At 36.5% G+C, this 27190-nt stretch overlaps 1 protein-coding gene across 3 annotated transcripts in view; it reads right to left on the minus strand.

Moving 5' to 3' along the window:
• GPM6A (glycoprotein M6A) overlaps positions 1155-27190 on the minus strand; it is a 296634-nt gene continuing 270598 nt past the window's right edge. For all 3 annotated transcript variants that reach the window (XM_021075300.1, XM_021075301.1, XM_021075299.1), the window contains exons 4-7: positions 15211-15364; positions 8939-9015; positions 8346-8411; positions 1155-3250 (exon numbers count right to left, since the gene is read on the minus strand). In XM_021075300.1, the coding sequence (XP_020930959.1) occupies positions 3098-3250; positions 8346-8411; positions 8939-9015; positions 15211-15364 (450 nt within the window). In that variant the 3' untranslated portion in view covers positions 1155-3097. The remainder of the gene's footprint in view (positions 3251-8345; positions 8412-8938; positions 9016-15210; positions 15365-27190) is intronic.

Genomic DNA, 27190 nt, shown 5'->3' on the forward strand with positions numbered 1-27190 from the left:
TGTCACTTGATCTCTGAGTGACAAAATTAGATTGTGCTATGCCTAAATTTTAACATGAAGAACTAAAATGACTACACCGAAGTCACAGATGGCCAACACACATTTAATCTCAAAGTGAGTAATTTCCTTAGTCTCAACATTAGCTTTACAATTCCCCAAAGGATTATATGTCAATTATAACCCAATAAAGTTAAGGGGAAAAGAATTCCCAAAAGGAAATTACTCATTTTAAAGACAAATGTATATTTTTATGAAGTCAAATGGACTTTTACGTTTTTAAAGATTATAATTATTTTATAATGATCAGTTTTTTGAAAAGCATGTATTGTGAAATTTTTGTTCTTGTTGGCATTCTTGAACATATAGTTCTTTATTATATTGTTGCTATGCTAAGCATTTCATAAACACCAGAAAGAATAGGAATTATAATTTCATAAGATTTGGATAGGGGATAATTTTCTTATTGTCTTAAAAGTGGCTTTATAAAACATAAGACATTTTCCTCAGATCTACTTATAATTAATTATTGTAGATATTAGTAATCTAAGGCTACAGAATTTCCAAGTTGTCATTTACTGTAATACATAAATAACTGACGACTGATACAATTCCTTAGCCCTTATGAAAATTAAGATTTTTAAAAATATCTTTTTTATGTTTTACTATCTGCCACTATTTCTGGTTTGACTTGAAGAAATTATATCCAAAACAAACAAAAAGTCTGGAAAATAAATATTTTTTCATTTCGTTGCTCTCACCTTGATATTTTGTAGCAGACCAAGAAATCACTTTTTCTTTCTGAATTGCATTAGTCTTTTTTTGTTTCTCTGTTAGTTTATGAAGTGCTAAAGAAAACACAGAACAATAAACATTAGGCAAGGAAATAGCATAAATTGGGAGTCGTTATCATTTGCTAAATGAAATGATGTCCACAAACTCCACTCCACCGTCTCCCCATCCCCCAGCCTTTCCAGACTGTAGACCGTGCACAGAATTTTCATGGACTATTGAAGTGTTAGGTCAGCTCAACTGAGGCAATAAGCATCCTAAAGAAATAGCATCTACTGCATTGGAAAGAATGCACACACAGAGGAAGGAGGGATAAACAAAACAGGAAAGAAAAAAAAAACAAAAAAACACTGCAGAAACTAATAATAAGTACACAAAGTACACAAGTGTATTTATTACATTTTGCAAGCACTTTGTTCTACATTTCAAAAACGCCACCATCAAGCTGTTGGCACATTTATGTACAAAACAGATTAATTGTAATGCCTGCTACAAAGCACTCTTTGTGAAAATACAAACTCTAATACCAGAAAAAAAAAGCCAAAAACATCAACATCATTACATAAGTTTAAAAGACAGTTTTAAAAATCATCACAAACTGTTAAGACACAGAACCAAAACACTATAATATAGAATTTAAAGAAGCCCATTAATACTTTTGCTGAATATCTGTAATACTGCATATATCAGGAGAATGTTGAACCAGTAAGATAATCTAAGTGTAAAAAAATGAAGCAAAACCTCAAATTAATTAAATAATACTACAGAATGCATAATCATGCCACAGATAACCCTAGTAATACCCCCCCACCTACTACAAGAACTTGTAAAATTATGGATGATGCATGACTAGTCGTTGTACAAAGATTGTTTCACTCAATAAATTTTATTAGAAATGCACTTACACTGAGAAAAGATTTCACAATGGTCAAATCAGTGCACAATACTACCTAGTTTTTATACACTGACAAAAATGTCTTGTCAGGCTACATTGTTTTAAAAGACACTTTACAGCATTCTTGTAGCATTAGAAGTAACCGAAGGAAGAGTTAAAGTTAAAACAAACACCAAATTTGGTCCAATAATACTGATTGCTTTTTTTTTTATTCCTTTGACACAGGTATGTCTTATAAATGAATACGAATGAACATTTGGTTAAAATGACTTACTTGAAATAAAAACACAAATATATCACTACGCTTTGAAAGGACACATTGTATGGTGGCCTCTGACCACTCCTTAAAAAATGCTACAGGTCAACCAACATAGATTGGAAGGCTGCAAGCAAAGCTATTATATTAATGGAAGCCTTTTCAAATATATCATACACATTTGAGGGATAGTTTACAGAGGTGCAATCCATTAAAAATTTTTAAGGTAGGTAAAACAATGTCTGAAGGGTTAGTGTGCTTATTTTTAATATACCACCTTTGTAAAGGTAATTCGACATTAGCATAGCAAAAGTTCCAATCCAGCCACTGCTTATATCACAAAGAGATCATTCGCCAGTAGTCCACAGTAGTTATCTCCTTTAAAATTGTCTCTATACTAAACTTTAAAAGGTAAGCCTGGTGTCACAATCTTAAAAAGGTAACTAGCCATGCATTAGCATCACTGTTTCTACATGCTCAAACATAAACATGAGTAATCAGAGAGAAATACCTTTTAAGTACATCAAGAAAAAATACAATGTTAACAAAGATAAGAAGCACTTTTTTTTTGACCTACTCTTACAAATTTAGAAATTGCACCTTAGATTGATGAAAACATTAATCAGGGCCTATAGCAATGTGGCCACTGATCTTCAGACAAGTTTTTCATATTTCGAGTCATCATGATATCATTTCTGTTCTATTCATAATGTACAATGATCCCTTTGAAGGTTACCTGTAGTTAAACTAGTTACCGAAATCAAAATTAAAAAGTATAAAAAGCTATTTTTCTTTTCAAAACGTAAGAAATAATGCAAAAGGTGTAATGTATAACATGGAATGGTTAAAAATCAAAGAAATCTCTGCATCTGACACTGTTAGTCTCTTTGATCTTACAGAATTATTAAATGAGTTTGAGAAATTTAAAAAAGAAAAAAGGCTGGATAGGAGCTTGTAGAAGAGATCTGATTACACCAATTTAACAAATTAGGAAATTAAGTGCTAAACAGCAAAGATTTGTAGTCAGGTGATTCATAAGTCACCCTCCATATCATTGATGAGGAGCACTTTCATTTTCTTTTTCAAAAGGTTGGATGGTTGGATGGCCTTTAGTTAAACATCAATTCATCTGAATGGTGGAAAGGACGGGCAGGTGTTTATGTGTATGCATTGAGCCGCTCTTTGGAGCGAGTAGAGTGGATGTCATGAAGCTCTTGCTCCTCCTTTGACTTGATGTCCTCATACTTCTGCATCCGGCAGGCATCCTTCACATAAGCCCAGTTGGCAGACAGAACCATAAGGTAGTGGACCTAATCAAAGACAAAGATAATTTATACTGGGGCTTTGTTCTGTGTCTTCATTACACCTTCCTATCAGGAAAGAAATATTCAAATCATATACTTCTATAGAATATGTTCATTAATAAAATGTAATGATTTCTGTTGTAATATGAAGAATATAAATAAAATACATTCCTTCCTCACTCCTTCTGCTATGACATCATCTCAGCTCACTTTTTTCAGCATCTCTTTCTTCTCTTTCAATGCTGATGTATCCAAGAGTCTTAGTCCAATATTTTTAATCTTTATGTGATGTTTCCTGCCCTTCTGCCCTCATTTACCCAAACTGTAGACTATACATTATATATTTATGTTTTCTAATCCATTATGGGAAACAGCTTCACATATGTTTGGAGGCCAGTCAACTTGAATTAATGAGCTGATGTATTGCTCACTGTGCAAGAGAAAGAGGGATCACGGAAACCCCCAATAACCTGTGGATTTAATTATCAAGTTAATTTTCTACACAATGAACTTTGCACTTTCCTCTATATTGCAAACTACAAGAAAGCAAGCACTGTGTCATATGGATTTTGTGTATTATATTCATTCATAATAGCTAGAATAGTGCCCTGTTCAAGAAGGAAGCTCCTGACTTGCCTTGAGTAACAATATAACTCAAGGAATGAAGCTCTTGATTTCACCTGAATTAACTCAGCAATGAGCTCAGTTATTTGTTTTTCTTTCTTTCTGTCCTTCATAGTCCATATGAGAGAGAAAGCAGTTTTCCAAATGGTGGATTTTGATAGATGAATAGGAAAGACAAACTAAGTTGTTAGGTATGTATTTTCTCTGCATTTAAAGGGTAGACAATATTTTTTATCCACAATTTAGTAAATTAGAACACAAAATTTTTTGTTGAAGTATAGTTGATGTACAATATTATATAAGTTACAGGTATACAGTATAGTGGTCCAAAATTGTTAAAGGTTATATCCCATTTATACGTACTATAAAATATTGGCTATATTCTCTGTTATATAATATATCCTTGTAGCTTATTTTATACCTAATAGTTTGTACTTCTTAATCCCCCACCCCTATGTTGCCCCTCCTCCCTTCCCACTGGTAACCACTGCTTTTTTTTTCTATACCTGAGTCTGTTTCTTTTTTGTTATATTCACTAGTTTTTTTAAATTTTTTAGATTCCACATGTAAGGGATATCACACAGTATTTATCTTTTTCTGTCTGACTTATTTCACTTAGCACAATGCCCCCCAACTCCATCCATGTTGTTGCAAATGGTAAAATTTCCTTCTCTTTTATGACTGAGTAGTATTCCACTGTATATTTATATATATACACACCACATCTTTACCCATTCATCTATTAGACACTTAGGTTGCTTTCATGTCTTGGCAATTGTAAATAATGCTGCTATGAAAACTGGGATGCTATTGTTTTGTTGTTGCTTTCCAGGTATATACCAAGGAGTGGAGTTGCCAGATGATATGGTAGTTCTATTTTTAGTTTTTGAAGAACACTAAAATTTTGATTGGTCAAGACAGGAGGTAGGCTGGTTCTAGAAAAGTGCTAATGGACATATAGAATGCAAGGTCAATTCTAAATGGTGACTACTGTAGCATGTGAAGGAGGTCAACAGACAGCAGAAAGAAATTAACAAAACAATTTTGACACAATGATATAGGAAAGAGAGACATATTGATAAGTATACAAATAAGAATTTTTAGGAATGATTCGTTTTCTCTGAAATTTTGCATTTTGTTTAGCTTAGAAATTGTAAGCCACAAGGAAGCAAGAGCTATGAGTTATATTCTTGTATCCACAGCATTTTGTAATGAAAGCTTAATCACTGTACATATGTGGATCAAATAAGGCATAACAAAATTCTTGTAATACATTTTGTTGTTTCCTGTGCAGAGTGTTTATCAAGTGGTAGGTACTTAAAGTATTTGCTGCTGGAATGAATTTATTTTTATATGAAGTCTAAGAAAATATGACCCCTAAATTATTAAGTTTCTATGAATAAGATACTGAAAAGAATTTCAATATTACTCTAGTTCAGAGACTGGTGCATCCCAGTAGGTCTTCAGACATTTCACCTGGCCTTAGGTTAACACAAGCTGTCAGGTAAATCAGCAGGTAAATCTTGACCATTGGAATTTGGTGATGTCAAGTTGATTGTTTTGGCAGCAGATAGAACTTCCTAACATAATAAAAGTAATGGAGTGGAGTACATGTTAACTTTAGTCCCAACACTTATAATCCTTGCCTTAAATTATAGATGATGGTTGAAATATTTTGGTGGAGTAGAATTCATCTCAATTGTTTGGTCTCCAATATGGAAATAATGATGGTAGTCATAGTGTGAGTGTTGAATGAGATCATGATGAGGTTAATGATAGGTTCTACTTGTGACTATTGAATGGATTCATGTATGTAAAATATTTGATGGTGCTTTCATCAAAGTATGTTATAAAGAAATATGAGCTTATGTCAATACTATGATAGTTGTATTAATACTGGAAACAGTAGCAGTACTTATATTGTCCTTGTCTCCTAAGAACTAAACTTGGGATATTAATCAGTATTTAGATATTACTTATTTCTTAAGGAATTTATGCTTTAGATATCTAAAAGGATGCTTAATACTTCAAATAATCATCTAAATGCTTGCTGTTTGAAATAAAATTTATTTACAACAATTGCTAAACCTATGCTAAGTTTCTTAAGAACATCTTTCTTTTTTTATTTTAAAAAACGTTTATTTCATAAAAGTAATGCATGTTTGATACTTAAAAATCAGAAACATGCAAACAAATAGTAAATGATGAAATTTAAACACTTTCACAAAGCCTCTAGATAGAGCCAGCCAATCTTGGCATCGTCATATCTATTCTTAAAGCCCGTAAGCATATATAACTCAAAAGGCACAGGCATTTTTAAGACTTTTGCCAGAAACATTGTTTTCACATAGTATATGGTATTAAAGTGAAACTTCATTATTGGGAATTTGTCAGTTGAAGTATCTTTTTTTTTTTTTCAAGGCTTCAACAATTTATTGTTAAACGCGTACATTTTATTATTTTTTAATAGTTATTTCCCCTATACAATTTTTTTTCTACTGTATAGCATGGCGACCCAATTACACATACATGTACACATTCTAGCATCTAACTTTCTATTATCCTAAAATCTTTTGATAAGGTAATCTTTTCAGAGTAAGCATTTTTAGAGTCACTGAAACATTATTTGTTTAGGCAGGTATTTTTCACTAATGTTCCTGAAAGCATGTGTTTTTACACAGAATTTTACACACACATATATGTTGCAAATGCAAACAAATGCTTTATTATGTGCCTCTTTTCAGAAAATATTTCGATGGGCCTCTTATACACAGTTATACGTTGCCTGAACATACATATCCCTGAAACTTATCCATCACACAGGAATGTTTGTGTGGACATACATGTATAGATGTTTCCTTTTATTTCATAGCCAGGCTAGGCTGGGTGCTGCTTGGGATCATGAGGTTTGGAACATCACTTCCCAGAACATCTGGATGATTCCCTAGAGCATATTCTAGCACTGATTTTATGTTAAGAATATAAGGCCTTTGTTTATATTTTATTGTAACCCCCCCAATTAATCAGGCAGCATGATTTAATGAAGCATTTCATATCCTGAAGTGAAATTCCTACACAGAGATTTATACACGGAATCTAAAATGTTGAGCAATTAGCACGATATTAAATTAACAAAACATCTGAAAATCCTCTTTGGCCCCGACATAGTCACTTTTATTAGATATTTTTGAAAATCATTTTTAACGAAGCAACATCAAGTCTTAATACAAAAGTGCTTATGGAGTCACTAAAAATAACCGGTCTGAAATGGCTCACCAGCACATCAGCATTGTCTTGGCATTCCTATTTTAAGTCTTTGACAAAAGAAAAGCACTCATTTTTAAAAAAAGTATTCCTTTCACCAACACATTGGCCCATGTATTGGCACCATAAGTAAAGGAATGAAGTAAATCCAAATTAATAAATCATTTTTTGCATATAGAATAGGCTGGTACCATTGATGAGGTTACTGAGCGCCTTCTAGAATTCCAAACTACTTGTATTCTAGCATACAAAAACAAGGACTGAAGACCTTGGCTGCAAAAGCTCTTTCTGACGCTCAGAGTACGTGTTCATTGCTGCCATTTGGCATTTCAGTGAACAAACTGGAGTTCACAGTGAGTTACAAAGAAGAAACAAGGTCCTCAAAACTCAGTAAAAGCCTAACTTAACATTTTTAAAAAAAGGTAGACACAGAAAACATGACATAAGACTGCAGAGGTTTATGTGGCGAAAAATAAATTAATTCTTTAAAATAAGTGACTCGGGGAGTTCCCGTCGTGGCGCAGTGGTTAACGAATCCGACTAGGAACCATGAGGTTTCCGGTTCTGTCCTTGCTCTTGCTCAGTGGGTTAACCATCTGGCATTGCCGTGAGCTGTGGTGTAGGTCGCAGACGCGGCTTGGATCCCGAGTTGCTGTGGCTCTGGCGTAGGCTGGTGGCTACAGCTCCGATTCGACCCCTAGCCTGGGAACCTCCATATGCCGTGGAAGCGGCCCAAGAAATGGCAAAAAGACAAAAAATAAAATAAATAAATAAATAAAATAAGTGACTCGGTACGGCTTTTTTATGTTCTTACTTAAGGACGATAAAAGGATAATGTACATCAAGGAATTGATTCCATAGCTTGAACATCCCACCAATACATGTGTGTATATGCTAAAGAAGTGATTTTTTTATGTTAAGAGCAGTCTAGTATCTAAAAATGCCAGTGAGCCTACTTATTTTTGTTAGTGTTACCAATATTATGGAGTGTTTGAAACTCTCAACTGGTTATCAAATATTTGCTCTATTGTAATGATGATCTTTCTTTAGGTTAAACTTTGTTTTTCACTTATTTATTTGCCCAGTCTTCTCCTTCCCCCCATTTTTACTGATATTAAAATAAGTACGATTTGTATAGACATTAGACACGAGAGGTAAATCAACATCTCTATGGGCAAGTTGAAAAACAAAGCCTCAGAGCCTGAGATCTTACCATAGCAATGACTGCTGCCCCAGCTCCTGCAAGTGCCACGATGAACAAGTGGAAGGTCATGTTCAGCTGCAAAGGAAACCACAGAATCAAAACATGGATCAGGGTTACAATAGAAGAGAGATAAGGTCACCTGCCTGCTTATAAGAACTGTCTTCATCTTTAACAGAAGTGTGCCTATGATAAATCTCTTAACCAAAAACATTATTGCAATATCTTTTCTCCCGCAAGTTGTTTAAAGCTTTGCAACTGCACCATTTTAATATAATTTCATTGTAAAGATGAGATCATGATTAATAATGATGGTTTCCAGTAATGTTATAACTACAGAAGCCTATGTTGTATCTTTTTAAATATAACTTTATAATTTTTCAACTTTTGGTAAAGTGCTAGTTTCTAGAAAAATTATCATAATTTTTATTGAAATAGGCATAGCATATCCTTCATTTTTATTTTCTAGTCACCCTGCATAACATCATTGCAGTGAGCATGCCTCTGAAAGCAAAAGGGGAAATTCAGTGCAGATTTGATTCTATATTCAAATAGTGGAATGAAGCTAAGACCCTGACAAAATTAAAGACTGTAAAAACACTCACCTCAGTGGATTCACACATCCTCAGGAAATTCTCAGACACAGTGCAAATTTTCTTTTCCTCTCCAATTGTCACGATCCCTGCAAAATGGTGAAGATTACAGTTTAACATTATAAATGACTCAAGATCCCAGAGAGAGAAAAAGAAACTCTAGCTGATAATATCTAAGCAAGTTTCATTTTATGAAAACTCTGCTAAAATGGAAAAATTCTTTCTCTGCTTTTATTGCTTGATCATAATTATGAAGAGAACAATGGAATGGAATGGAAGATCAAGACTATTTAGGCCTCGAGCCATTTAAAACATTTTCAGTCTGAATTCAACAGACTCTAACCACCAGAATCTTCAGATTCAGTTGGGGCTCATTCATCGGTTTGGTCCATTAATGTAATGGTTTAGGCATTGAAGTTATTTTGATAACTGTGCCCCAGACTAGGATGAAGTCAGGACCTAAAAATATTCTGTTAGTACAAAGCCTCTGTCTATAAAAGCATATTGCCCAAAGGAACAATAGGCTAATGCTGAAAACAGTGCTATTAGTAAGGGGAACTAAGAAGTTATAATTCCACTCATATTTACCCTTGCACCAGTTGGTTTATGGACCATCTACATCAGAATCTCCTGGGGAATTATCACCCCAAGCTAGGGCTGTTAAATCAGAATCTGGGAAAGTCTTCCAGGAGAATCGCATTTTTAACAAGCCCTAGGTGATACACTGCAGCAAACCTCATTTTAAAGAAGAGAAGTGATCCAGTTCATCCTAAAGTGGGTCTCTGATTTTTCCGGAGAAGTACTGGAGTGTTAAACACTTGCATACACAAGAGGAAAAATTTACAAGTTCTGGGCAAACTAATACTTAAGCTTTCTGCACTTGCTGCTCTTTGTTGAGTTTTAAGATGTGCATATCTTTACATATTCTTAGCTGAGGTGTGCCATCAATTCTCCATCTCTATGGAGCCACTACTATCTTGCTCTGCCAACAGTTTGTGCAATTATTTTAGTTAGAAAAATCTACTTGCAATACATCGAATGCAGAAATCCTTCTCTGTGTCCTTTCCTTTTTTTTTGCTAGGAGAGCTCTGAGAGGTTAAAAAAAAAGAACCTCCATAAAATTCATCTAATAAACCATTGTTAGTGAGAAAGCTTCTTAGTAAAGGCCATTTTCCCCCATGCTGACCTATTACAGCCTTCACTCATTCACGTGGAATACCTTGGCTGTACACGCATTTTCTGGCCCACTTCTATATTCACGGTGGCAGCAAAACTTCTGGAAAGCGCTGCCTATGCTCAGCCTGTCCTTCCCTTCTTCCATTTCTACTTAAACCCTTACTAGTCAAGTTTCACCCCAATCTTCCATGGGAATTGTTCTTGTAAAGATCACCTGTGCTCTCTACATTGTTAAAAATGGAAGATGACTTCTCAGTGATCCATTTGCCAGCTAGTGATTCCTGCTTCCTTCATGCTGTCTTCATTTGGGTTCCAAAATCCACCGACTCCTGTTCTTGCTTTCACACTCTCCCCAGCTCCTCCTTCCCACTATTTCTGTCAGGTTCCTCCTCTTCACTGGGACCTCCTTCCCTGGTGCTGCCAGGGGTTCAGGCCATGGTTATCTGTCTGCTTTGCTGCTCTCATCAAGTCTTAGAGCTTTCACCTTTAAGTATTATTGCGGCTCCTAGATCCACAGAGCCAAACCCCTCCCTCTCTCCTAGAATCAAGAGCCAGACATCCAGTTTCCTACTTGACAACTCTATTGAGATTTCTAATAAGCATCTGCAAATCAACATGGCCAAAACTGGACTTGTGATCTTCTCCTGCCTGCCTCACTCCTGAGCAAGCACTTATGGTTGGCTTTCCTGTGTCTTTCAATAGCTAATCCATTTTCCCAGTTGAATCAAAAACTGAATTCCTTCTTGAATCCTCTTTCTCCCCAGCCCATATCTAATCTATCAGAAAATCCTGTTGCCTCTGTCTTCAAAGTACATCCAGAGTCAGAGTACTTCTCCCCACTTTCCTTGCTTCTACCCCAGTCTGAGTTCCCCCATCACCCACAGATGACTGACTGTAAGAGCACTCACTGCCAGCCCTGATTCTCCTCTCACTATAGTCTGTTCCCCACATGGCGGCCAGAGCCATTTTTCTATAATGAGAGTCAAATCTTGCTTCCCTTCTGCCCAAACCAGGAAGTATTCTCTACTTCTTTCAGAATAAATGCCTCTAAATCAGCCATGTCCTGTGATGCACTCATTGTGCCTACAGGTTCCAGGGACTCTCAGATGTCATCTCCATCTCTTCTCCGGACTTGTTTATTCTGCTTCAGCCATCTGGCCTCTCTATTGTTGGGTGAAGATCAAGGCAGGGTATTGCAGCAGTAATTCTGCACTGGATCTACCTTCTGCTAAGAATACTCCAAAGTGTTCATTTGTATCATTTTTAAATTAGACTCCACGTGTAAGTAATATATCTCATATGATATTTGTCTTTCTCTGACTTCACTTAGTATGATAATCTCTAGTCCATCCATATTGCTGAAAATAGTATTATTTCATTCTTTTTATGGCTGAGTAATATTCCATTGTATATACATACCACATCTTCTTTATCCATTCCTCAGTCAATGGACATTTAGTTGCTTCCATGTCTTGGCTCTGCCTCTTCCCCTTTTATGGACCCATGTGATTATATTGGGCCCACTTGGATCATCCAGGACAATTTTTGATCAGTTTATTTGTGCCCTTAATTCCATCTGTAACCTAATTCCCCTTTGACATATAACCTCACCTGTATATATATATATGCAGAGGCATGGCTGAGTTGAGAAAACTGTAGCCAAGATTTTACAAAATGAATTCTTGAAATACTTAGAAGAAAAGAATACAGTTCAGTAATTGGCAGCAACACATAGCTAAACACACAAGATGTCTTACTAATAGTGCATGTATCTAGTTTCTACACTAATACAAAGTGTCCTTTTGAACAGAGTGGATTAAAGTTATAATGCTGTTTATTTAGTTTCAAATCTGTCCTCTGTTCTGTCCTGTGCAAATAATGCAATATTCCTGGGGCAATGTTGCCTTCTCTAGAAAAAGCATGATGGGTCAGGTCGATGATCTATGTGTCTGTCAAACTTTGTTTTATTTTACTTTTTTTTTTTTTAACCGTTTTTGGCCACACCCACAACATATGGAAGTTTCCAGGCCAGGGATCGAACCTGAGGCACAGCTGTGACCTACACCACAGCTGTAGCAAGGCTGGATCCTTAAACCTCTGCCCTGGGCTGGGGATCAAACCCAAACCACCTCAGAGACACGAGATCCTTATCCGACTGTACCACAGTGGGAACTCTTTATTTTACTTTTTTTTTTAATGGGGATTTTTTTTTTTCTTTGAAAATTAAACAATGCTTAATATAATTGGAGCTCAATAAGTATTAATTGGGAAAATTGTGAATAAGTGAAATGAAAGTTTACTGGGAAAAGCTATGGGAATCAGATAAAAGCCAGCTGTGGAGTTCCCATCGTGGCGCAGTGGTTAACGAATCCAACTAGGAACCATGAGGTTGCGGGTTCGGTCCCTGCCCTTGCTCAGTGGGTTAACGATCCGGCGTTGCCGTGAGCTGTGGTGTAGGTTGCAGACGCGGCTCGGATCCCGTGTTGCTGTGGCTCTGGCGTAGGCCGGTGGCTACAGCTCCGACTGGACCCCTAGCCTGGGAATCTCCATATGCCACGGGAGCGGCCCAAGAAATGGCAAAAAAAAAAAAAAAAAAAAAGCCAGCTGCTCCTTCTAAAATGTGTGGATGTGCTGGACATGAGGCAGAGTTGGGTCAAAAGGCTTAAAGAAGTTCCATCCACTTTCTCCCTATGGTTGGCCCTGAGATAATTTTGTCAAATTTCCAAGGTTTAATGGAGCACAGTTTCAAATTCTGGATATATATGATATTGTGGGGACCAGTTTTAATATTTTATGAAACAAATTTACTAAGATAAATACCTAATACATTCAATGTCATTAAACGACTGCACAAAATAACTGAAGGGCAGCAGTTAATTATAAAACATTAAGTTAAAACTTAAGTAAAATTATTTCATGACTCATTTTCAAATACAGCAAACCCTAATGTGATAAATCATCTTTATATTCCTCCACTGTATGAAGGGATACAGCCTCTGCCTTCCATTAGATCTGTCTGAAATGTTTATTCCATGCCTTGGAATGAACAGTGAGAGGTACAATACAAAGAAGGCATAATACCCATTACAAGGTGAGAGTTTCCACTATACAGTTTAAAGATCTTGGTCTTCTAAGAGAAAAGACACCATCTAGATGGTAAAGGGACACCTTTGCAAAAGAGGGGAACTTTCTTTGTAGTCTGTTCTTACATATTCAACTACCTTTCAGATTAAATGAGTAAATGTCTGTGCCCATCATAATCCACATTTTGGGGAACGGTTCTTTTCTATTCTGATGCCCTCTGCTTATAACTTGATTGAATATGTGCATTTCAGGATTCTTCTTAAGGATTTATCATCTGGAGGGCAAAAGAATGGCTAGATTCTGTGTGAAGAGCGCACAAAAAGCCTTTAGAGCTGATGTAAAGGGTTATATGACACCTCAAAAGTACCTCTTCTTCCATGTCACAGAGATAAGCTACACTTGAATAAATCCTCATAACTATCTTGTAAACAGTGCTGAGGTTCAAAGAGCAGCTTTAATCAGAGTCATGCTTTACACTTACCATACATATACTCCATATGAGATCTGGGGACATACTGGACTAAACCTACTGCGCGTTTATCTGAAATTCAAACTTAACTGGGTGCCTGGCAACCTTCTGTGGGAGACTAGTCACATCTTTTCCAACTTTAATTTTTCAGATCTGCAGAATTAAAGGAAGACATCATGGAGGGTGAGTGCTATGGAGTCAGGGCCATGGCTTTCCAAGCAACTACTTTCCAGAGACCTCCTGCAGCAGGTCGTAAGGCTTCCTTTTCCTTACATGGGACATGATTCCAAGGTTGAAACCTCCCCAAGGGGAAAGCTGTCCACATTCCCTTCACTGCCTTCCTGCCAAAAACCTCATGCACAGAGCAGATCATTTGGGTCAGACAAGAAGGCTGGGGACTTCTTCTGCTAGGGGGTGTGTGGGCCACAGATTTGGAACACACAGCTAGTTGGTGATGGACTAGTTACATCAGTACCTTACAATCTAACTAGAGTATAACATTAGAGACACTAGCTGGCAGATACAATCTTCAGAAATGTTTCTCACTTTCCCAAAACATGAGGGAACCCCCATTAGAGAAAAACATTTACAACATTCTACAAGATTTTAATAGCTGCACTGTGGAAAAAAAAATCCATTTGAACAGGTGAAATTTGCATATTTTTATATATTCTGTAGCCCCCATGTGTTTTAGAAATGATGGGCTAGAATTCCAGACAGATTACATGAGATTGGATTCAACTTTCCACATTTGTAGCTCAGTATTTGTTTTAAAGGAGAGACAGCTAACTTCTAACTAAGAACAGATTCTGGGAGCTAAATGGGGTTGAGTCTTGGCTCAATCTACCAGCTGCATAATCTTGGGCAGGTAACTGAACTTCCTGGTGCCTCAGTTTTGACATTTATAAAGAAGTAATAACAGTGTCCACAGCATATAGGATTATTGTGACAATTAAACAAGTTAACTTATATAAACCATTTAGAATAGGATCTATACACTGTAAGCCCCTATATACATAGGAAACTATTATTATTACATGAGGTTTTAGCCCTTAATAAAAATAGCCAAAGAGAACTATCAGTTTATTTAACATTTTTTGATTTTGTTAGTATGAAATGATAAGTTTTTTGGTCCTATTTCAGAAGACAATGAAATGCATATTTCTTAGGGCAATCTTCATACCAGACCTCACAAATTATATAGTTCATCATGGGAGAATTAAAATAGGATACAAATACCACATTGAGTCAGGGAAAAATGCAAAGTAATCAGGACAGAGAAATCATATCTGTAACTTGCCAACAACAGGAAACACAGCCTGACAGCCTGTTCACATCTACACATTTGTGTGTTGACATCATGGGATCAACTTCCAATCATTTAAATTCTTCCTTATTTCAGTTTGAAAAGATTGGCTTAACTGTGTATACTCTGATACATCTGTCTTTCTGGTAGAAGAAGTGATGATGGTTTCAAAGTGACAACAATATTTTAGAGGCTGTTATTTAGGTGAAACAGCACGAGATGCTGTTTTACAGCTGGAGGTCCACCTACCAAACTGTCGAAGGTCCAGGCAAAGATTCGCTCCCTCCACCAAGGTAGTATTTCGGCAGATGGTCCACAGGTTGAAGTACATGTAAACAGGCAGTGAGGTGAAAGCGGTGACTCCCAGCCAGGCCAGCATGAAAAGGTAGGTCAGCATAATAAACTGCAACAGAGAGAAAGTCCAGACAGAAAACACATAATCTCCTGGGAAGGAGCTCAATACAGAAGGTTTTAATTATTCCAACCTCAGTAGCACTGTGCAGCCTGGGAAGCTGAAAGATGGACCACGTGAATAAATCTGCTGGAAAATCACATCACAGAGGTTCTGATGATGTACAAGGGAAGAGATCACCCATCTGCATTTTTTTTTTTTTTTTTTTAGTCTTTTTAGGGCTGCACCTGCAGCACATGGAAGTTCCCAGGCTAGGGGTCAAATTGGAGTTACAGCTGCTGGCCTTCACCACAGCCACAGCAATGTGGGACCTGAGCTGCATCTGCGATCTACACTACAGCTCGAGGCAAGGCCAGATCCTTAAACTACTGAGCAAGGCCAGGGATCAAACCTGCATCCTCATGGATTCTAGTCGGGGTTGTTACCACTGAGCCACAACGGGAACTCCAACCCGTCTCCATCTTAATGCCTGTTTAATTCATGTATCTACCTTAAAAATCTCACCACGCAGTTTTAAACTTGATAAAACATTACTTCATAAATTTAAAGGGGATTCTGCAAAGTGAGTTAAAACTTTGCCAATACATTTATATTACAACTAAATGGGCACAATTGCTCTCTCATCATAAATATTTAAGCTGCTTAATCATGTTTACATTTAACATTCTAAATATGACGGTTTGCCAGTCATTTTAATATATAATGACAGTAGTATGTATTTCTACTCCTTTGTAATGATTTCTGTAAACTTTAAGTCTTCTTTCAGGCTTGTTAATTTACTTTTGAGTGACCGATTGATTGACCAAGCACTGACATGTCATGTCCTTCACTTACTGTGTCCCCAACCTAAATGTCACTTTTCTTTAGCAACAAAGGGGGCCTTATGGCACACCGATTAAAGGCACAGAATTCTGTGCTGGATTGAGTCTAGGATGCTCCTTATGCCTTTATGCTTGTCTCTGTAAGAGAAAATTGTAATCTACACAATCACTGCATGATCATAGAGAGGCTGGAATGAGATGAAAAGCATTCAGCCTTGAACCTGGCACATAAAAACACAGGGAAAAATAACAGCTCTTTTTTTATTCTAGATGGTATTATTGTGGTTATGACAGCTACCACTTACATGGATGTTTTTCCTGAATGATAGGACTATACAGGATAAGGGTATTAGGTTTCATTTCACATTTGGAGAAAATAAAAAGAATGAGCAGTTCCTGAGCCTGGGAAAGTTGTTCAGAGAGGCTACCTCTCCCCCTCAAGGAGAAAAGCTCTAGAAAGTTTGGAAACCACCCTTGAAGTGAAGAAATTTTGTTAATGGAACTCCTTGGAAGAAAAAGACCTGTTTATTAACCTTTTCCCCATTTGGATGTGTAGATATCAAGGCTAACTCTCAGACCCGAGAACATGAACATGATTGGGCAACTCCAGGCCCAGCTGGAGGCCGGCAGGATGAGGAATCCACGCGGGAGTGATCAGCATGATTCTGGCTACATCTTATCTTGTTGTTCTTTCCATCCCAGGGGATTTTTCAATATCTTCCTTCGAAGGTGTTGCTCACGGTAGACTAACAATCCAATGGATTTAGACCCAAAGTGGCGAGGGACCTTTTGAACCATGTTGGGGTTGCTACTTGACAAGTCAATGAAAGGGGAAAAACCACATTTCTGACTCCTATTTGCTATAATCCTATAGAACAGTAATTATGCTGAGTAATATAGAGTAAATCTTGTCTGCGAGAAGATATTTTCATGACTACTAGTGCCTAAGTTTTGTTTAAAGATTACAAGACTCGACTTTTGGATTTGGACTGCAAACAAGTTACATTTCAGAGAGAAGCAGTTCATAGTCGCTAAAATATACAAATTAAACATGCTAAAACTCTCTCTTCCTATTTCATGTTTTCATTTAAAATTGGATTGTTATTAAAACTGAAGAATTATTTAAATTGATCAAGTGTGACTAGGTAAAAATTCTCTACTGGTGTGGCCATAGAAAGAAAAGAAAAAAATTCTCTACGTGTGATAAAACACCTTATAATTACCCTAAGTGTATTTCTAGCTTTCCACTCCTAGTAATGTGATAGATATGTATTTTGTTGTCTGAGCATTAAGTGAATAAATAAGCTATCCTTTATTTTTAAGTTGGGGTATAATTGATAGATGACATTATATTAGTTTCAGGTGCAGAACATAAGATTTAATATTTGTATATATTGCAAAATGGTCACCACAATAAGCCTAGTTAACATCTGTCACCATACATAGTTGAAAAAATATTTTTTCTTTTATTTTTCTTTTATCTATTGTTTGTTTTTTGGCTACACCCTCGGCACATGAAAGTTCCCAGGTCAGGGATTGAAGCTGAGCTGCTACACCATAGCAACAATGCCAGATCCCTAACCTGCTGGGCTACAGTGGGAACACCAATGTTTTTTTTTTCTGATGATGAGAATTTTTAAGATCTACTTTCTCAGCAACTTTCAAATATACAATGCAGTATTTATTAATTATACCACCACCCTGTACATGACATCCAGGATGTATTTATTTTACAACTGGAAGTTTGTAGCTTTTGACCCTCTCCATCCATTCCATTCCCTACCCCTACCACCTGCCTGTGGCTACCACCAATCTCTTCTCTGTATCCTAAGATACTCTTATTCTTATTAGAACCATCTCTGAGAATTTGAAAAATTCTTCTGCTTTTAAAGTCTTTTTTCTTGTCTTTCTTAACATCTATTCAGATGAAACACTTTCTGAAACTTAACTCTGCAGTATCTGTTTGTGAAAACAAACAAGCCCAAGCTGGAAGAAATACAATAACCCTGAACTTGAAGTCAGAGGACTGGGTCACAAGTGAGTGAGCTGGGCATCTCACTAAAGGCTCAGAGTCACTTCCTCGTACATGAGCTGGAAGTAGGCAGACTCCCCCCTCCCCCAACAGGGCTCATATATGAAATCAATGAACAGTAAACAAGGTCCAGAACAAAACTTTTAAAATAAACCTGGAGTTCCCATCGTGGCTCAGTGATTAACGAATCCGACTAGGAACCATGAGGTTGCAGGTTCGATCCCTGGGTTAAGGATCTGGCATCATGAGCTGTGGTGTAGGTCTCAGATGTGGCTCGGATCCCACGTTGCTATGGCTCTGGCGTAGGCCTGCAGCTACAGCCCGGATTAGACCCCTAGCCTGGGAACCTCCATATGCCGCAGATGCGGCCCTAAAAAGACAAAAATAAATAAATAAATAAATAAATAAATAAAAAACCCTAAGAGAGGAAGTTGTTTGATTCAGGAAAAAGGTAATTATTTTCCATTTCTAAAGGTTAGGTATGGACAGAAGTGACCAGTTTATGTTGCATTTTGTGTTTATTGCCTTGAACAACAATGGACTTTAATTTCTAGTGGCCATGGCCCTATTTGTAGGAAGAAGGGAGGATGGGTCTTGTGGAAGTAAAATTTCTTAGGTTTCATTTAGATTAGTTAACTTTTTGATCTCATATGGTAGAAACTGCTTTTAAATGATAGGGACTGGGTGCCAGTTTCATAATTAATACCCAACAATCTCATTATCACATCATTATTTGAGTACTCTTTCATCAGAACATGCAAATGACTTTCACGATGAACAACTTCTTGTTATAATATCTCTTGTTTTGTTTAGGTTTTTTGCTCAAAATACATTTGTTGAGGGTGAATACGTGTTTTAATTCAACAAAATTGCTGTGAATGATTTCTTAGTGGCTTAAAAGAAAAAAAAAACATGTAATTATTATTTTGATCTCAACCCAGATATGCTATTCATTGTTAGAAACTGAGTAGGGAGGCTGAAATCTAAAACTCCAAGGAACAAGGTTTTTACCATCTCTAGAAGAGGCAAAAATAGATGATTGCTCCTTGATGTAGCTTTGAGATTACCGTTTGTGATTAACTGGGGAATAACTTGTAAAAAGTAATTGGTTTTTCTTTTCTTTCTTTTTTTGTCTTTTGTCTTTTTAGGGCCGCACCCAAGGCATATGGAAGTTCCTAGGCTAGGGGTCAAGTCAGAGCTACAGCCGCTGGCCTACACCACAGCCACAGCAATGCAGGGTCCTTAAGCAAGGCCAGGGGTTGAACCTGCATGCTCATGGATCCTAGTTGGGTAAGTTAACTGCTGAGCCAGGGATTCTAGTAATTGGTTTTTCATCTGAACGCCCCTGAACTTTGACTTGATGTCCAACAAAATCACACTTTGTTGAGCTATAGACTTCCTGGGGCCACATTAGCAGATGTGCACCAGTCTAGGTAAAAATATCTTAGAAGTTAGCAGCAGTAATGAAAAAGGGACAGTTGATTCTGACTCCAAAGAGTCTCTGAGTCTACAGATTACCTAAACACTGAAAAAACAGCCACATATTGAATGGAGTGTTATGATATAATGAACAAAGTTAGGCATAAGGCAGACCCAAACTTTACTGAAATGAGCAAAACAGATGTACTGATAGATACAAAATTTCTCTGTAACCAAATATATACTGTTGGGTTCCATTTAGGTCACTGACTCTAAGGTTCCTTTCTTATTCATTGTTTTAAGGCACACGATATAAAAACACTTAGCTAAATCTTAACTGAGAGCCCCCTCATTTCACAATAATATGTTTTAAATGTTATTTCCTTATTTGAAATGAATTGAAGAGTATCTATCTGTTGAATCATGTCCCTGCTTGAACAGCAAAAGGAACCAGCTTTAGGTTTCATCAAAGGCTGAAATGGCTTAGAGATTCTGTCCTTGAGAAGTCCCAGGGGGTGGACATGAGCTGAAGGGGACACAGCCTCTGATAGTGGTTTGCCCCCAGTCACACCTAAGAATCATCCGGCAAATCTGAGAAAGAGATGCTCAGGCCTTGCCCTTGCCCATTCCATCCATATTTACAATATCTCTGTGGGCGATTCTAGGGCATCCAGTGTGAAAAACTACTTCTCTACTGGAATCAATAAAGCTCTCACGAGTACATCTGGTGTGAAAACTTCTTTGATATTTATCCTTAGGCTCTTCAGGGTACCACACCTGACATGGAAAAAAAAAAAAGTAAAATTGGGATTATCTGCCAGAAATCCTTGCCAGTGTCAACACCACAGCCAAATGCACAGATGAGTGAGGCCCTGGACATGAGCCAAATTTCTAGATCAAGATTTCCCAAATTCGGCACTATTGAAATTTGGGGTGAGAACATTCTTTGTTATGGGTACTGCCTTGTGCACCACAATATCACTGGTCTCTACCCAACAGATACTGGATGAGTGCTCCAAATTTCTCACCCCTGGGGGTGGGGTGTGGGGAAACAACCCTTGGTTTAGAACCATAGCTCTTAAGACGAGAAAATACCAAGTCAAAGAAAGGCAAATGCACACCTGAATATACCATCACTAAGAATGTGAAATGAAAGAGCATTAACGATACTGAACTCAGCAGGCTCTGAGAAGTATACAGTTTACTGCAGAAAAAATTACTTATGTTATTATGCAAATTACTTGAAAACATGCAATCATCATCATTGTCAACATTATGGCCCCAAACTACCCTAGCACAAGTAGTGATCAGAAACTTTCTTTAAAAAACTGTTTGCTATGTTTATAGCTGTTTTATCCATAATTGCTGAGACTCAGAAGCAACTAAGATATCCTTCAGTGGGGGAATGGAGAGATAACTGTCCTATATCCAGACAATGGGATATTATTCAGCACTAAAATAAGCAAGCAATTAAACCATGGAAAAACCTGGAGGAACCTTAAATGCATATTCCTAAGAGAAAGAATCCAGTCTGAAAAGACTGTAGTATATGACTCTAACTACATGAAATTCTGGAAAGGCAAAACTATGGAGACAGTAAAAGGATCAGTGGTTTCCAGGGGTTGCAGGAGAAGGAAGGATGAATAGGTGGAACATAGAGGATTTTTAGGGCAGTAAAACTATTCTATATGATGTTATAATGGCATATACACATCATTATACATGTGCCCAAACCAATAGAATGTGCAACACCAAGAGGGAAAGTGACGGTTAACCACATACTTTGCGTGATTATCATGTTTCAAAGTAGGTTCATTAATTGTAGCAAATGTACTATCTGGTGCAGAATTGTGACAGTGAGGGAAGCTGTATATATGTTGGGGCCAAGGATAGAAGAGATTTCTATACTTTCTGCTCAGTTTTCCTGTGAACCTAAAATTGCTCTAAAAATAAAATCTATTTAAAAATATACTCACGGAGTTCCTGTCATGGCGCAGTGGTTAACGAATCTGACTAGGAACCATGAGGTTGCGGGTTCGGTCCCTGCCCTTGCTCAGTGGGTTAAGGATCCGGCCTTGCCGTGAGCTGTGGTGTAGGTTGCAGACACGGCTCGGATCCTGCGTTGCTGTAGCTCTGGCATAGGCTGGCAGCTACAGCTCCGATTGGACCCCTAGCCTGGGAACCTCCATATGCCACAGGAGTGGCCCAAGAAATGGCAAAAAGACAAAAAAAAAAAAAACATATATATATATATATATATATATATATATATATATATACTCGTTATGCTTTCTTCTTTATTACCTTGTATCAGTCTCATTCACTCAACAAATCAAATGAAGATAATTCAGAATATAACACAGGATCCATCACAAGTTTGCAGCTGCCTTACCTAACACCTGGATGCTGAAGTGCTCCAAGTATTTCATTCTAATTTGCACCCTGGATGCAAATAGAACTTCTTTCTATCCTCCAAGTTCCAGGTCAAGAGTCTCTTGCTCATTAATTCATTAATAATCTAAATTTCCTATGTGTCAGCAATGTGTACTGTACAAGGCCTTGGGTATATACCAGTCAATAGCCCTATCACAGATGTTAATCACGCTCTACAAACACTGTAAGTTACCCATGTTCATTGATATACTCAGCATGTCTGTGTTTACATAGATCTTACTTTTTCAAGTTAAAGCAGAATTTTAAAAAAAATCAAGTTATATTAAAGATAAAAGTATCACTGGCATCTTTTCCAGCAACTATTACTGTAGAGGAAACTTCCTCTTAGTGAATGCTATTTTACTATAAATTACATTGTAAATTTCTGAGAAGTGTCCTTTTGACCAAGGATCCCAATATAATAATACTAGGCCTAGTCATTCCTCAGTGAACTTTTAATTTTTATATCCTTATTATACTTAGTTTCTCCATAAAGTAATTTAAAAACATAAATTATAGTAGTTAATTTCAAAATGAGAAAAAGAGACAAAGAAGTTGAGTCTCAAAAATGTGGTGAAGCTTGTTATGTTTTGTAAAATGTTACTGATTTAAAGACAAAGTCAGAAAATACATAGCTCTTGTTCTTTTTTTTCCTGAGAGAAAATATGAAAATAAGTATCTTTTGAGTTGAGATTATTCCCAGTATAGCGGGCATAAAGCTCATCATTGGAAAAAAGAGGGATCTATTAACCAACCAATATTTTTAAGGACTGTTTGTAATCCATGGTTGTTATCTAGCAGTCTATTTAAATTATAACTATTAAACATATGGAATATTTTGCACATTAAAGTTAGCTGAACAAATTAAAAAAAATTGTATTTCTATTCACAGCATCACCTGAACACATAAACTCCAGGTGACTCCCAGTAGCATCAGTTACTGCAAGGGAATGTATTTAAGATGTTACAATGGGATTCATAAAATCTATGAATTTGAGGACATTATCTATCCTTAGGATGAATTTCTTTATTATACCATTTGATCAAAAAATCTATACCTGCAAATGATTTCACTTAAACTAGAGTATTTTGATAAGTATAAATTGAAAATTCGATAGTTATGGAGATATTTCCTTAGAAATTTTCAGTAGACATCAAATTTTAAGGTTTAATTTAATATCAAATCAGAAACTGAGAGTTTTGAGTATTCTGTAGTAAGAATAAACAGAGGTCTATAGAGTATTATCCTGTTATGCACAGTTTACTTACAATAAAAAGTATTTTAACATGCTTTTTTTTTTTTTTTTTTGGCTGAGACTTTAGCATGCAGAAGTTCCTGGGGCAGGGGTCAAACCCATGCCACAGCAGGGACCGAAGCCACAGCAGTGACAATGCCAAATCCTTAACTTCTAGGCTACCAGGAAACTATTAATGTGATTACTTCTAATAGAACTATTTTGTTTAGGAAAACATGGATAAGAGAATGTGTTTCTTCATGTCTTCAACTTTCTTTTCCAATATTAGTACTTTAGATATATGTGATATGATGTGATGGGAAAGGTACTTTATCTCTGTAGTCTTCCCCCCAAAGTTCCAAACCCCACTCTAATAATGAAAAAAATATCAGACAAATTTCAATTGAAGTACATTCTACAAAATGCCTAACTCCTCCTCCTTAAAACTTTCAAGGTCATCATAAAATAAGAAAAGTCTTAGAAAATGTCACAGATTAGAGTAGCCTAAGGAAAAATGACAAAATTGTAACACAGTATAGGTAGCCCCTGAGTGAGATACTGGAACAGAAAAAGAACACTTGATTTGGCAAAAACTAAGGAAATCTGAATAAAGGATTGGCTTTACTTAGTAATATGTTTCTGTATTGGTTCATTAATTGTGACAAATGTACCATGCTAATATAAGATGTTAATAATAGGGAAAACAGTTTATATATATGGAAACTCTCTGTAATATCTTAACCTTTCTGTAAATATAAAATACTGTAAAATTAAAAGTTTATTTTTGAAAAAAATACATTAGGATTTTAAAAATATAAGGAGTTATAAATGTTATGAAATTATACACTAAGATGATATAATGTATAGAGAAGTCTTGTGGGAATTAAAATGCCACTGAAAATACAAATTAAAAAAAGAAAGTTTTAGCCGAAGACTATATTTCATGACTTAAATAATCAAAAGAACAAAAATGAACACAAAACAAAATAAAAACTTAGCTCAATATTTTGAGAAGTTATTTTTACTTTGGCTTGAGTTCCAATTATGGCTTATGGTGATCTGAGAAGAATCGGCAGGATTTAAACTTTTTTTCTATTTTTTAAAAACCTCCAGCAGCTTTTAGTCTCTTGAATTAAAAAAAATCTAATACTAGATATATACCCAAGAGGGGGATTGCTGGGTCATATGGTAGTTCTATGAATAGTTTTCTAAGGTACCTCCATTCTGTTTTCCATAGTAGTTGTACCAATTTACATTCCCACCAACAGTGCAAGAGGGTTCCCTTTTCTCCACACTCTCTCCAGCATTTGTTATTTGTGGACTTCTTAATGATGGCCATTCCGACAGGTGTGAGGTGGTACCTCCTAGTAGTTTTGACTTGCAATTCTCTAATAATCAGGGATGTTGAGCATTTTTTCATGTGCTTGTTAGCCATCTGTATATCTTCTTTGGAGAAATGTCTACTTAGGTCTTTTCTCCATTTTTCAATTGGGTTGTTTGCTTTTTTGCTGTTGAGCTGTATAGGTTGTTTCTATATTTTAGAGATTAATCCCTTATCAGTTGCATCATTTGAAACTATGTTCTCCCATTCTGTAAGTTGTCTTTTTTTTTTTTTTAAATGGCTTTCTTTGCTGTGCAAAAGCTTGTCAGTTTGTTTAGGTCCCATTGGTTTATTTTTGCTTTTATTTCTGTTGCTTTGGGAGACTGACCTGAGAAGACATTTGTAAGGTTGATATCAGAGAATGTTTTCCTATGTTCTCTTCTAGGAGTTTGATGGTGTCTTGTCTTACATTTAAGTCTTTCAGCCATTTTGAGTTTATTTTTGTGCATGGTGTGAAGGTGTGTTCCAGTTTCATTGATTCACATGCAGCTGTCCAGTTTTCCCAGCACCACTTGCTGAAGACTCTTTTTCCCATTTTATATTCTTGCCTCCTTTGTCAAAGATTAATTGACAATAGCCAAGACATGGAAAAAACATAAATGTCCATGACAGGTGAATGGATTAAGAAGATGGGGTATATATACACAATGGAATACTACTCAGCCATAAAAAAGAATGACATAATGCCATTTGCAGCAACATGATGGAACTAGAGACTCTCATACTAAGTGAAGTAAGTCAGAAATAGCAAGACAAATACCATATGATATCACTTATATCTGGAATCTAATATATGGCACAAATGAACCTTTCCACAGAAATGAAAATCATGGATGTGGAGAACAGACTTGTGGTTGCCAAAGGGGGAGGGGAGGGAGTGGGATGGACTGGAGATTTGGGGTAAAGTAACCTATCGCCTTTGGAATGGATAAGCAATGGGATCCTGCTGTAGAGCACTGGGAACTATGTCTGGTCACTTGTGATGGAGCATGATAATGTGAGAAAAAAGAATATATACATGTATGTGTGACCGGGTCACCTTGCTGTGCAGTAGAAAATCGACAGAACACTGTAAACCAGGTATAATGGAAAAAATAAAAATCATTATTAAAAAAATCTAACACCAGAAGATTACTTTTTGAGACAGATTTCCCCATTTTTTGTAAATGTCATCTGACACGGCTAACTGAAATTTTTTGTCAAATTTTATGCTCAAAATTTGCAAAGAATGAGACCCATGTTTTCTTTTTTCTTTTTTGCTGTAATTTATATAGCAGCACAGTAAATATCTGAATGGTCACACTGAGATTGGTCCACTGTTCTAGCATTTAAAGTTCAGTTCTGAAACCACAAGTGCGTTTGTGAGATCTACTTCAGGTACTTGGCAAATAAATTCCTGGTTCCTTCTTCCACAATGCAATGCTTTTTGAAACATTATTTCTAATTATTACCACTGTGCTTGAAGCAGTTTATCTTCCCCCTTCTCTCTCCTTTTTTCCTCAGTACTGAGAAAGTGTTAAAGAGCAATGTTAGATTCTGAAAAAAAGATGAGTCCTTCTTCAGGTTAGAGGTGGAATTTCCCCTAGACTAAGCCTTACTCTAGGAACTCGGCAGTCTTGGATCAAAAGTGTTATTATTTTTTCATTTACTTTCAAAGCTGAATTTTAGAGACACTCTCGAGTGCTGGGTTCCTTGAGGACAACTTGACTTAGGAAGTTACCTTAGAACTCTTTGTAGGCAGTCATCAAAATAGAAAAGTACCTTTGACTCCTGAGATTTTTCATGTCCCACAGAGCACCCTTGTCTTGTAAAAAGAGATAATTCATGATTGTGAATAAAAGCAAAGTTTAAAAGGAGGACATCTCAGCAATGAAGGAACTTTCCAATTATCAATGAATGATCTCACCAAAATGTAACAAAGTGGCTGGTGGATTACTAAAAACTCTCACAACCAGAATATTATCCTATGAAATTAGCCCACATAAAATGAAATGGCAAGGCAAATTTTGATCATGAGGTTATGACAGGGGCTCTGTGTTGGATGCTCAAATCCAAATCTAACTCTACCGCCCACCATGTATGTGTGGGCATGTGTCTTGATGGCAGATTCCTCATCTGAGAAATGAAGGTAATTAATACTGGAATCTATTCCACATAGTTTGGAAGATTAAATGCCTTAGTAGTTCATAAAGTCTGATGCATAGCTACTGGAATATATATATATGCACCTAGCAAACATTTTCTGTTATTAATTTTGGACTTATTATTAAAACTTAACTTTAAGCTGTGATAATGAGCCATGAGTGACCACATACTGAATAGATGTGAATGTAATTCTATAGAGTACTTCTTATGGATACTAGTCTAATATGCTGTAGTCAAAACCTGTAAACATCTGAAGCTAATGGGAAAGATTGAAAAATAAATACAGTTGAACTTCCATTTTGACATCCTTGGATTTAAGCAACTATGAATGGAAAATTTTTTTAAACTCCA

Source organism: Sus scrofa, chromosome 15 (assembly GCF_000003025.6).
Source record: "Sus scrofa isolate TJ Tabasco breed Duroc chromosome 15, Sscrofa11.1, whole genome shotgun sequence".
NCBI lineage: Eukaryota > Metazoa > Chordata > Mammalia > Artiodactyla > Suidae > Sus > Sus scrofa.